At 41.7% G+C, this 12870-nt stretch overlaps 1 protein-coding gene across 4 annotated transcripts in view; it reads right to left on the bottom strand.

Moving 5' to 3' along the window:
• Positions 1-2127: 2127 nt before the first annotated feature.
• Positions 2128-12870, bottom strand: part of LOC112228465 (cell adhesion molecule 1) — a 495694-nt gene continuing 484951 nt past the window's right edge. For all 4 annotated transcript variants that reach the window (XM_042309109.1, XM_042309111.1, XM_024393800.2 and 1 more), the window contains 2 exons: positions 4809-4937; positions 2128-2469 (listed from right to left, as the gene is read on the bottom strand). In XM_042309109.1, the coding sequence (XP_042165043.1) occupies positions 2351-2469; positions 4809-4937 (248 nt within the window). In that variant the 3' untranslated portion in view covers positions 2128-2350. The remainder of the gene's footprint in view (positions 2470-4808; positions 4938-12870) is intronic.

Genomic DNA, 12870 nt, shown 5'->3' with positions numbered 1-12870 from the left:
AGCATTTAAACGGAGCCAGAAAGCCACCACTGTCCTGATAAACAACCAGCATTGTCGTCAAACAGTATTAAATCAGTGGTAGCTCCTTCTTCAAGATATTATATTCGGAATAAACATCAAATCAAACACGTAAGCAACAACATCTTTTCAACCTAATTGTCAGGTCAACAACCTCAGCAGGACAGTAACTAAATTCAACAGCAATGTTTACTGTAGTGATGTATACATGAAAAGGAACATTTCCCCAAAAAGTACTCTCCCTAACTGGCTCTTTCCACATTGTATCATCTTTAAGCTTAGGCAGGTCAATTGTAAAGAAAGAAAAATAGGAGACTGTATTATGTTGTTTTAGAGGTTCACACTCACATACATGCAGTGTTGTGTTGGCTGACTGTTTGGGCAACTGAAAATTGTTGCATCATGACAAGACCATGTACAGTCCAGAGGCTGGGGTGTGATAGTAGGGGAAATAAGGCCCTGTCTCCCGTGGTAATTCCGAGTGACACACATGCTCCTCAACTGTCATGAGTGTTTTACAATATGGAGCGACAAAACTCATAACAAACAGCTTGTGATAATCAGAAAAAACATGAAATTCCACTAGGTTGTAAAAAATCTTTGTGTATAATACATTGGTGTGAATATAATGTCTGGTCATAGTTTGTATATTGTTGGAACTATTCGTTCTGGTGCGTCTGAATTGTTTTGAGATAATGTTTTGTATTGAAATCATACCCTTTGAAAAAATGCCTTAGACACAATGATTGTAGGTCCGTTGCTCATACAGAAGCTATGTATCGTCTATGTATCACCATCTCCTTTAAACTCCTATAACCCTTATTACTCCTTAGTTCTAATTTATACACAAGGCTGGAAAAATACAACCACTCTACATGTGAGATTTGACTGTTCAGCATGTAACAATATGAAGGTAGTATCGCTTTATAAATGTTGATTCCATTTAGTACCTCACAACCTACAGTAGATTGATATATGTATTATAATGAGGATATTCACCTTTGACAGTCAACATTCATTTATTAGTTTGGAGATGTCTTCCGGTCATTTCTTATTGAAATTAATCCTATCAGTGTTACCATTTTGTTATACCAACTTTATTACAGCTTGGCTAAAGTGAGGCAGCTTGATTGAAAGACAAAGGGTGAGTATACACCACCAAAGAAACCATTAAAAACAAATGATCTTTTAAATGTTTTGTTGTTTGTCAAAAATATTTCTGAATGAGAGAGACGATGTAAAACCCCAAAATGTCATCATAAAACATGAAATGCCTGCAGGGGAATTGCGGTTCCATTCATTGGAACAGAACAAAAACATCATTGTACAGAGAATAAAAGGTAAAAATAGTGAATTGAAAATGCTTTTAAGTTCAGCATAGCGAGGGTGAAATAATGTGCCTTCTACTTTGCTTATTCCAAATAGTACCAATGTTTTAAATGTGCTGGCATATCTAATAAGAAAAACAAATTGAAGAGAGAGGAAAGAATACAAGTCATCCACAGTGAATAGGAATTGGCTCAGATAAAATGAAAACAAGGACAGTTTGAGACCAACTGTCCTCCACTGTCTTCCTTTAGATTATATTTGTGTGTGTGTTTTAAAGAGGGGGGTAATGTTATTTATGTGTAATGATATTTTCCTCATGTACATTTTTCGAAGATGATACGTAAAGCGTTGGATGTGTTTTGGAGTTATCAAAAGGTTGGAAAAAAAGAAAGGTAGTGGCTTGAGACTAGGCCTGCTCACAGTATAGTGGAAATAGGGTTCTTTTGAGGTTTTGGTATGCAGAAGAGAACGTGTGTGCGAACACAGTGGGAGAGATGAACAGAGCCACTGTGTAATTCAACACTCATAGGAAAGCCAACATCACAATCATAATGGAGAGAGTGAAAGAGGGGACGGTGAGGAGCAACGGCATGTTGACGGGGAAAAAAATAAGAATGAATAGAAAAGAAATTCAGAACAAGGCACAGAATTTTCTGCAAATGGTTGAACTAAACAAAATTCGTACCAGCAGTTTTGGGAGGTGTCGAATGGTGAAGCTCTACAGTGATATCTGGCAACATCTGGCAACCCCCAAACCCCCTCCCTCCCTACCCACCCACTCTTAACCAAAACCTACTCTCCCTTCCCAATATTTCCACCTTATACACACAAAACTGTTCCTCTTCAGCGGCACAGACTGGACTATACATTGTTCAATCCCTGGCAATCACCACTAAAACCAACCCATCCTACCCCCCTACCCAACCATACTTAAACCCCAAGCACCCCTCACCCAAAGACAGTATGGTGTCCTACAGGGGACAGTATTGGGGCCCTGTGATTTCTATATGTAGTACTCCTTTTTCTCGTCCGAATTGTTGTGGCCCCCCTCTGCGTTGATAATGGCTGTGTCTGCATCTGCTGCATCGTCGGCTCCTTTAGCTTCATGCGTGAAGTAGGTACCTGAAGAGGGGAAAAGATAGGGAATTAACAAATTGATCAAAATGGACACTTCATTCCTAAGCTCATGAATGCCTACTCATACGTTTCCTTGACATTAACAAGCAAATCATTGAACCAAAAACGACCCATCAGGTTAACTGTAAAATATACAGTTGTGGGCAAAAGTTTTGAGAATGACACAAATATAGATTTTCACAAAGTCTGCTGCCTCAGTTTGTATGATGGCAATTTGCATATACTCCAGAATGTTATGAAGAGTGATCAGATGAATTGCAAAGTCCTTCTTTGCCATGCAAATGAACTGAATCCCCCCAAAACATTTCCAATGCATTTCAGCCCTGCCACAAAAGGACCAGCTGACATCATGTCAGGGATTCGCTTGTTAACACAGGTGTGAGTGTTGACGAGATCAAGGCTGGAGATCACTCTGTCATGCTGATTGAGTTCGAATAACAGACTGGAAGCTTCAAAAGGAGGGTGGTGCTTGGAATCATTGTTCTTCCTCTGTCAACCATGGTTACCTGCAAGGAAACACGTGCCGTCATCATTGCTTTGCACAAAAAGGGCTTCACAGGCAAGGATATTGCTGCCAGTAAGATTGCACCTAAATCTACCATTTATTTGATCATCAAGAACTTCAAGGTGAGCGGTTCAATTGTTGTGAAGAAGGCTTCGGGGCGCCCAAGAAAGTCCAGCAAGCGCCAGGACCGTCTCCTAAAGTTGATTCAGCTGCGGGATCAAGGGCACCACCAGTACAGAGCTTGCTCAGGAATGGCAGCAGGCAGGTGTGAGTGCATCTGCACAGTGAGGCGAACACTTTTGGAGGATGGCCTGGTGTCAAGAAGGGCAGCAAAGAAGCCACTTCTCTCCAAGAAAAACATCAGGGATAGACTGATATTCTGCAAAAGATACAGGGATTGGACTGCTGAGGACTGGGGTAAAGTCATTTTCTCTGATGAATCCCCTTTCCGATTGTTCTGGAAAAAAGCTTGTCCGAAGAAGACAAGGTGAGCGCTGTGTCATGCCAACAGTAAAGCATCTTGAGACCATTCATGTGTGGGGTTGCTTCTCAGCCAAGGGAGTGGGCTCACTCACAATTTTGCCTAAGAACACAGCCATGAATAAAGAATGGTACCAACACATCCTCCGAGAGCAACTTCTCCCAACCATCCAGGAACAGTTTGGTGACGAACATTGCCTTTTCCAGCATGATGGAGCACCTTACCATAACGCACCGGTGATAACTAAGTGACTCGGGGGAACAAAACATTGATATTTTGGGTCCATGGCCAGGAAACTCCCCAGACCACCTTAATCCCATTGAGAACGTGTGGTCAATTCTCAAGAGTAGGGTGGACAAACATAAACACACAAATTCTGGCAAACTCCAAGCATTGATTATGCAAGAAGGTCTGACAGCATGCCAGGGCGGATTGCAGAGTTCTTGAAAAAGAAGGCTCAACACTGCAAATATTGACTCTTTTGCATCAACTTCATGTAATTGTCAATAAAACCCTTTGATACTTATGAAATGCTTGTAATTATACTTCAGTATTCCATTGTAACATCTGACAAAAATATCTAAAGACACTGAAGCAGCAAACTTTGTGGAAATTAATATTTGTGTCATTCTCAAAACTTTTGGCCACGACTGTATAATCTCATAAAATGTATGCCTTTGGCAGGTTTACACAAACTCTAATGGAAACTGTAGCTTCAAAATTATACATCAGGTACTAGGTTTTTAATTCTGGTAGGTAAATTCTTTATTTGCCACTGCAAACCCCTCTGTTGGCATTCCTTGGTTGGCATTCAAGATTTACACATGAAAATCTATTATTTGATTTCCATGAAACAAGCCAAACCAAGGGATGCTCAAGATTCAGCTTCAGCTCAGCTCATGCCTCCAAATGAACCTTGTCAAGTTCAACGAACGCGCGTGAATGAGCAATCCACTTCAAACTTAATTTCCGACAGGGATTATTCACATCCCAACAGTTTTGGGACTGATAATAAAGGCGATAGCCCAGACTGAATGGAGAAGGGCAAGGAGTAATTTGGAATCAAAACCAAACCATTGGCTGCACTCCAAAGAAAACCCCTTCAAATGTACAGTAGCCATAACAGAGAGAAAATAAGATGGGGCTCAGGAGGTATGGTAGAATTTCAGAGTTTGGGGGGAGAGGGAAGTGGTTTTCTGATTGCCCAGGACAATACTAGTATGACACTGAGTAAAATAAATCATAAAATGATAGTGTGTCTGTGCTCTTTTAAAATGTTTAACCTTGAGATTACACAGAGGTGCTTCTAGATAGAAAACAAAAGGCTTCGTCACATACCTTTGTGTCTTGCAAAGTACCGTCCCAAAATGATGAGTAGACAGAGCATGGCAAAGACAACCACAGCCACCACTCCTCCGATGACCGCATGGTCGACCGCTCTCGGTGCTCCCTCTCCAGCTCTAGAATCTGTAAGCACAGTAACAGAAACACCTTTTACAGAATCCTCTAACAGTGCAAGCCAAAGGGAAGACATCACGTCAACTTTGGTGGATAAGAGATCTCCAAAAAATTATGATGACATACATCACCTATAGTATATTGTCAGCTACTCCAGCCTGCGGAGTTGGAGAATAAGGGCCGATATTACAAGTTGGGTGTAGGGGTGTAACGGTTCACCAAGCCCACGGTTCGGTACGTATTGCGGTATTGGGATCACAGTTTGGTTTCGGTACAGAGGGAGATTTAAATGCCAACAGTCACTGTAGTTCATTTGTATTTATTTAAGAAAATACAAAGTGTTGGTACATCATGATTCCATATATGACCATGAGTCATATAATACCTGATGAGAGCACAATCATGAATACCAACACTTTGTATTTTCTTAAATGAAAACCCATGATTACTCAACAACAACACTAAAATAAATTGCAATATAAACATGGCTCAGACATTGTATGCTATAATGTTTTCTTACAAAGACAAAAATATCCACACTTCTGTGACTCTCATAAAGGGTTAATATAGCACGGTACTTCTCATTTACCACTCCGGGGTAATGTGATGGGCTGTCAGTGTTAAGTAGCTCTCTGTAGCCCTGGAGGTCCAGCCATCATAGTAAGCGCAATACAGGGTACATTGGCCAATTAATTGACAACTTCGGCTGTATCTTGCATATAAAGAGTGGGTACCATCGGTTTGCTGAGAAGGGTGCGAGAGGGCAAAGTTCGCAACGTGCCTCAAGTACTTTTCATGAGATGCTGAAACCCCTTATTCTTCTCAACCACCGAGAATGGGCGCATATCCATGGCTATAAACATACCCATCACTCTTTAATTTATTTGACCCAGTCAAAATAAGCTGCAAAAGGGCTGCTTGAATGCAGAGGGGAGATTAAGTTGTTTTGTTGTCTTTTTGCATTTCAGTCTTGCTCCGGTGGTAGGAATATTGGGGTGATGTCAGCGTAAATGTGTCAACATTTGCATTGGCTATCCTCGTTGAGCAGTGACTCTCTCTGTCCATCGCCGTTGTAATCTACTGGGAAGACAAATGTTCCCAAACGCGAGATTTAAACAATGATGGAAGATCCTCCAATTCTGGTTTATCAACCCCACCACTCGCCATCGTACAGAACTAGTTCCCAGCTGCGCCTCACTAAAGGACAGTTTGAAATGCTCCAATTAAGATTTTAATTTTGATTACAATGTGTACAGGCTCTAGTGTACAGGCTCTACCGAATGGCCTGAAATTTAAAAAATAAATTGAGTTTATATTTAATCAAGAGGCCTACAAAGCATTAAAGGCATTGCCTATAGACCTAGTGTTTTAATTTGGTATATATATTTTTTAATGTATTAATTTGGGTTCACAGTGCGGACCGAACCGAGGTTCATGTACCGAACGGTTCGGTGTACCATTACACCCCTCCGCAAAATGAGAATTATCAAAACATTTATGAAATTAAACAAATAAATGCCATGACGATCTTTCTAAAACACAATGTGATTCAAGTTAAATTTACATTTTATATTGCAGCTTCCACTGTAATGAAACTAAATATCAAATTGACTGAATTGTATAAAATGGCTAGAATGTGGCTTGAGTTTGATTTGTTAGGCAAAATGACTGTCTTTAGAGAATCACTATACAAACCGCATTTCAAATCAAATCGTATTAGTCGCGAATACAACAGGTTACAGTGAAATGCTTACTCACAAGCTCCTAATCGACAGTGCAGTTTCAAAAAATACGGATCAGAATAAGAGATAAAAGTAAGAAGTAATTAAAGAGGAGCAGTAAAAAATTGAGTCAATGTGCATAACACAGTATGTTATCCAATTTACAGTGAGGGGATGCATAACTCTACTGTGGTTGGCCATTCAACTGAACAGCAGAAGATAGTAGAGCATTTAAACATGATTTATGAAGTGATACAGGCGGTTCTCAACTTCAATATACCAGAGCAAGCACCACTGTTCAAATAAATCTGGCCCCTGCCTTGTCTCGAGTCAGAGCAATACATTTAGCGCCTGCAATGACTAAAAAGTGCGGATCCCAGGCAATTTCTAAGAAAGATTTACACCAGCTTGGCCTGAAGAACAAGGAGCTTGCCTTAGAGGCTCCAAGCTGTAATGATATGTGAAGGTTATTGATCAAGTGTAGGGATCCATGACAACCAAAAGTTAATGGCGGTTTGTGGACTTGATTGGTTCTTCACAGTTGCAAAGGAGGAGCAAAATCTTTCATCAATAGCTCACACTCTGCTAGGAAATGATAAAGTTTGGGGGAGAGAATAGATAGGAGGCCGGGTGCTTTGACAAGGCCTAATGTCAGTGAGAGGGAAAAGTTTCAGATTCATTGAGGGGTTATACATTTGTAAAAGTGAGAAACTAGTTGTCCTTTGATAATAGCCTATGGTCAGTGGTGTAAAGTACTGAAGTAAAAATACTTTACAGTACTACTTAAGTAGTGTTTTGGGGTATCTGTACTTACCTATTTATATTTGACAACTTTTACTTTTACTTCACTAGATTCCTAAAGAAAAGTATGTACTTTTTACCTCATACATTTTCCCTGACACCCAAAAGTACTCATTACATTTTGAATGCTTAGCAGGACAGAAAGTGGTCCAATTCACACACTTATAAAGACAACATCCCTGGTCATCCCTACTGCCTCTCATCTGGCGGACTCACTAAACACAAATGCTTTGTTTTTAAATTATGTCCGATTGTTGGGTGTGACCCTGGCTATCCGTAAATAAAAATAGTGCCATCTGGTTTGCTTAATATAAGGAATTTTAAATTATTCTTACTTTTACTTTTGATACTTAAGTATATTTTAGCAGCTACCTTTAATTTGGATACTTAAGTATATTTAAAACCAAATACTTTTAGACTTTTACTCAAGTAATGAGAATAGTGTATTTTTTCTACCATTGCCTATGCTACATATCACAGCTACATTCCCATATACTGTACATCAAAAGACTCACAGGTTCCATTTTGTCATTCCCGGTGTTTAACTCCAGACTTATTTATGTTAACAGGTGCATCTCCTCCAAAGAGCTATCTCGGAAAGATAGGAAGGCTAGAGGGAATGGAGAAATGGAAGGAAAAATGAACAACCATCCTCTTTGCAATCGACTCGCGTGGAATCCATCAGCCCATCCCTCATAGGTACACACTGCAATCTCTCGCACTCATCTCTAGCCTAAATCCCAGCTCAAGGCTTTTCCTGTGGGAGCTCAAAAAACTAAACTGGCAGGCCACAACTTATTATAGGATAACGAAGAGTGAGAGAAGCCCATGCTGTTGTGGAACACGCCCCCCTCCTCCTCACCCAACTCACCTCATAAACAACTTACTGGTGGGGGAGGGAAAGGGGAAGAGAACGCCACAGTCACAGTGCTACCTGCCAAACTCAACCAAACATTACTTGATAAGCCTAATAGGTTATTTTAAATTCAGATTTCCTTTTCCGCGCTGGGCAGATTCAATTAAAGTCAGCAGAAATCCTTTTGACACCTAATTCGCTCTTGTCAAAGAGGGAGGTAAAGACGTGCGTTAACACACTTTCCTATTAAGATGTTAAAGTGGATCTTGGGCTGCACCAGTCCGTCGGGGCTGGGGCATAAACAGAAGCCTATGGAAATGTCAGGGAATTTCGCTCTGCCCTCTCCCCTGGATAAAACACGTCCTTTTTCAGTAAATTCTGTACTGAATGAGGGACGGGTGGATGAGGGTGGGAGGGAGGAGAGGAGGCACTGGGTCCACGGTGGGTTGACGTCCCACTCAGGTCATTCGCTCTGACTGCACTTGTACTTGACACTAATTCACATAAACTGACAAATGGGCTGGGCTTGGGGAGCCGACTGTCGCCTCCTCGGGAGTGATCTGGCTCCCACTTGACGTCCACCCCTAACCCCTCCCTTCCTCCCTTGCCCCGCCCCGCCCTCCCCTGCCCTGCCAGCCTCTGTGGAGCAGCCGTATGACATGGGGCCGGGGACTGCAGTCAACAACAATCAGGCTGTAGATTGGCGTTTATGATGACTCGCAGTAAGGGGCGTTGCTGAGGTAATACAGAACGCCACTGTACTCTAACGCAATCAGAAGAGGATAAATTGTAATTTTATAAAAGTCCACTGTATACCAACATTGTTGCATTGTGTAATTTCAGAGAGGGCAGATGGTTTGAAAATGAGTTGCTTCACTCTCTCACACAAACCAACAAACGCACACAAACGTTTCACAGAGACGTGGCTGAATGAAGAAACAGACAATATAGAGCTGGCGGGATTTTCCATGCACCGGCAGAACAGAGACGCTCCCTCTGGTAAGACGAGGGGTGGGGTTGTGTGTCTTTTTGTCAATAACAGCTGGTGCACGATGTCTAATATTAAAGAAGTCTCGAGGTATTGCTCTCTTGAGGTAGACCACCTTTACTCCATACACAGAGATGCACACAAAGCTCTCCCCCGCCCTCCATTTGGCAAATCTGACCATAATTCTATCCTCCTGATTCCTGCTTACAAGCAAAAACTAAAGCAGGAAGTACCAGTGACTCACTCAATAAAGAAGTGATCAGATTCCTGCTACACTACAGGACTGTTTTGCTAGCAGACTGGAATATGTTCCGGGATTCATTCAATGGCGAGCTGCCCAGTGACCCCGAGCCTACCAGACGAGCTAAATGCCTTTTATGCTTGCTTCGGGGCAAGCAACACTGAAGCATGCACAAGAGCACCAACTGTTCTGGATGACTGTGTGATAACGCTCTCGGTAGCTGATGTGAACAAAACCTTTAAACAGGTCAACATTCACAAAGCCGCTGGGCCAGACGGATTACCAGGATGTGTAATAAAAGCATGCGCGGCCCAACTGTCAAGTGTCTTCACTGACATTTTCAACCTCTCCCTGACCGAGACTGTAATACCTACATGTTTCAAGCAGACCACCATAGTCCCTGTACCCAAGGAAGCGAAGGTAACCTGTATAAATTATTACCGCCCCGTGGCACTCACGTCAGTAGCCATGAAGTGCTTTGAAAGGCTGGTCATGGCTCACATCAACAGTATCCTCCCAGACACCCTAGACCCACTCCAATTCGCATACTGCCCCAACAGATTCACAGCACTCCACACTGCCCTTTCGCACCCGGACAAAAGGAACACCTATGTGAGAATGCTGTTCATTGACTACAGCTCAGCGTTCAACACCATAGTAATTTTTCATTTTTCCAACAATTGTTTACAGACAGATTATTTCACTTATAATTCACTGTATCACAATTCCAGTGGCTCAGAGGTATACATACACTAAGTTGACTGTGCCTTTAAACAGCTTGGAATATTCCAGAAAATGTCATGGCTTTAGAAGCTTCTGATAGGCGAATTGACATTAATTTAGTCAATTGGAGGTGCACCTGTGGGTGTATTTCAAGGCCTACCTTCAAACTCAGTGCCCCTTTGCTTGACATCATGGGAAATTCAAAAGAAATCAGCCAATCAGCCAAGTTGTAGACTTCCACAAGTCTGTTTCATCCTTGGGAGCAATTTCCAAACACCTGAAGGTAACCACGTTCATCTGTACAAACAATAGTACACAAGTATAAACACCATGGGACCACGCAGCCATCATACCACTCAGGAAGGAGACACGTTCTGTCTCCTAGAGATGAACGTACTTTGGTGCGAAAAGTGCAAATCAATCCCACAACAACAGCAAAGGACCTTATGAAGATGCTCGAGGAAACAGGTACAAAAGTATCTATATCCACAGTAAAACGAGTCCTATATCGACATAAACTTAAAGGCCGCTCAGCAAGGAAGAAGCCACTGCTTCAAAACTGACATAAAAAAAGCCAGACTACGGTTTGCAACTGCACATGGGGACAAAGATCGTACTTTTTGGAGAAATGTCCTCTGGTCTGATGAAACAAAAATATAACTGTTTGGCCATAATGACCATCGTTATGTTTGGAGGAAAAAGGGGGAGGCTTGCAAGCCGAAGAACACTATCCCAACCGTGAAGCACGGGGGTGGCAGAATCATGTGGTGGGGGTGCTTTGCTGCAGGAGGGACTGGTGCACTTCACAAAATAGATGGCATCATGAGGAAGGGAACTATGTGGATATATTGAAGCAACATCTCAAGACATCAGTCAGGAAGTTAAAGCTTGGTCTTAAATGGGTCTTCCAAAAGGACAATGATCCCAAGCATACTTCCAAAGTTGTGGCAAAATGGCTTAAGGACAACAAAGTCAAGGTATTGGAGGGCCATCAAAAAGCCCTGACCTCAATCCTATAAAAAATGTGTGGGCAGAACTGAAAAAGCATGTGTGAGCAAGGAGGCCTACAAACCTGACTCAGTTACACCAACTCTGTCAGGAGGAATGGGCCAAAATTCACCCAACTTATTGTGGGAAGCTTGTGGAAGGCTACCCGAAACGTTTGATCCAAGTTAAACAATTTAAAGGCAATGCTAGCAAATACTAATTGAGTGTATGTACGTGCTTCAACACCTGCATTGCTTGCTGTTGGGGTTTCAGGCTGGGTTTCTGTACAGCACTTTGAGATATCAGCTGATGTACGAAGGGCTATATAAATACATTTGATTTGATTTGTAAAGTTCTGACCCACTGGGAATGTGATGAAATAAATAAAATCTGAAATAAATCATTCTCTCTACTATTATTCTGACATTTCACATTCTTAAAATAAAGTGGTGGTCCTAACTGACCAAAAACTAGGAATTTTTATAAGGATTAAATGTCAGGAATTGTGAAAAACTGAGTTTTAATGTATTTGGCTAAGGTGTAGGTAAACTTCCGATTTCGACTGTACATGTACAGATTACCTCAACTAGCCTGTACCCCCGCACACTGACTTGGTACCGATGTCCCCTGTATATAGCCTCGTTATCGTTATTCTTATTGTGTTACTTTTTATTATTACTTTTATTTTAGCCTACTTGGTAAATATTTTCTTCTTCTTGAGCTGCACTGTTGGCTAAGGGTTTGTAAGTAAGCATTTCACGGTAAAGTCTACACTTGTTTTATTATGCTCATGTGGCAAATAAGGTCTGATTTGATTTGGTTTGATCTCATCCAGCCCATTCTTCCCCCGTAATATTCAGTAATTCACAGGGAATTGGCATGGTAATGAAAACCCCTGAAATGTCTGTCCATCCAAATTGACTGAAATGTGTCACTTAATTATACATATTGCACGGTGCTTATAGAGAAATCATTACCACCAACAGCAATCCTTGTTAAACACGGAAGATTTACTCATATAAGACTGGAGGACTGGAGCGTTCCTGCCTTTCTATACGTCAAACAGTTATGGAGGTTAATAAGGAGATAACATGGTGTATGTTTTCAACTGATTGAAACAAAATCCTTAAGGCACATTAACCCTCCGTCTCCCTTCACCATGTGGATTAATTAAGATCAATGCCATAGTCAATCAAAACAGGTATATAGTCGCTTTCGGGTGAGGCAACACAACAATTCTCCTTGTGTTACATGTTGTAAATTATATCCGGTTGACTTTTTTTTATCTCACACAGTACACTTGGTTTAAAATGAATCCAATTGTGCATTCTCACATTCTCTCATGTCTAACCTAGACAGGCCTGGTTCATGTTTTGTCTGAACAGCCCCCCCCGCCATGGAGAGGGAGATTGCTACAGACATGGAGAGATGGCACAGTGCTACAAGATGCCAGGAATTCAGGGCTGGATGTTTTCCTCCATCCCCGGGCCTGTCTGGGGTGTTACCCAGATTATTACCCAGAGGCTGGAGCCCCCCAAGGCACAATACTATGGACCAACCTGGTGTTAATAGGGCACAGTGGGCAACCCTTCTTTGTGAGGCATCAGGCCTGTGTCAAGGTCAAC

The sequence above is a fragment of the Oncorhynchus tshawytscha genome, linkage group LG30 (assembly GCF_018296145.1).
Source record: "Oncorhynchus tshawytscha isolate Ot180627B linkage group LG30, Otsh_v2.0, whole genome shotgun sequence".
In the NCBI taxonomy this organism is placed as follows: domain Eukaryota; kingdom Metazoa; phylum Chordata; class Actinopteri; order Salmoniformes; family Salmonidae; genus Oncorhynchus; species Oncorhynchus tshawytscha.
This window is presented reverse-complemented; position numbering and strand designations above follow the sequence as displayed.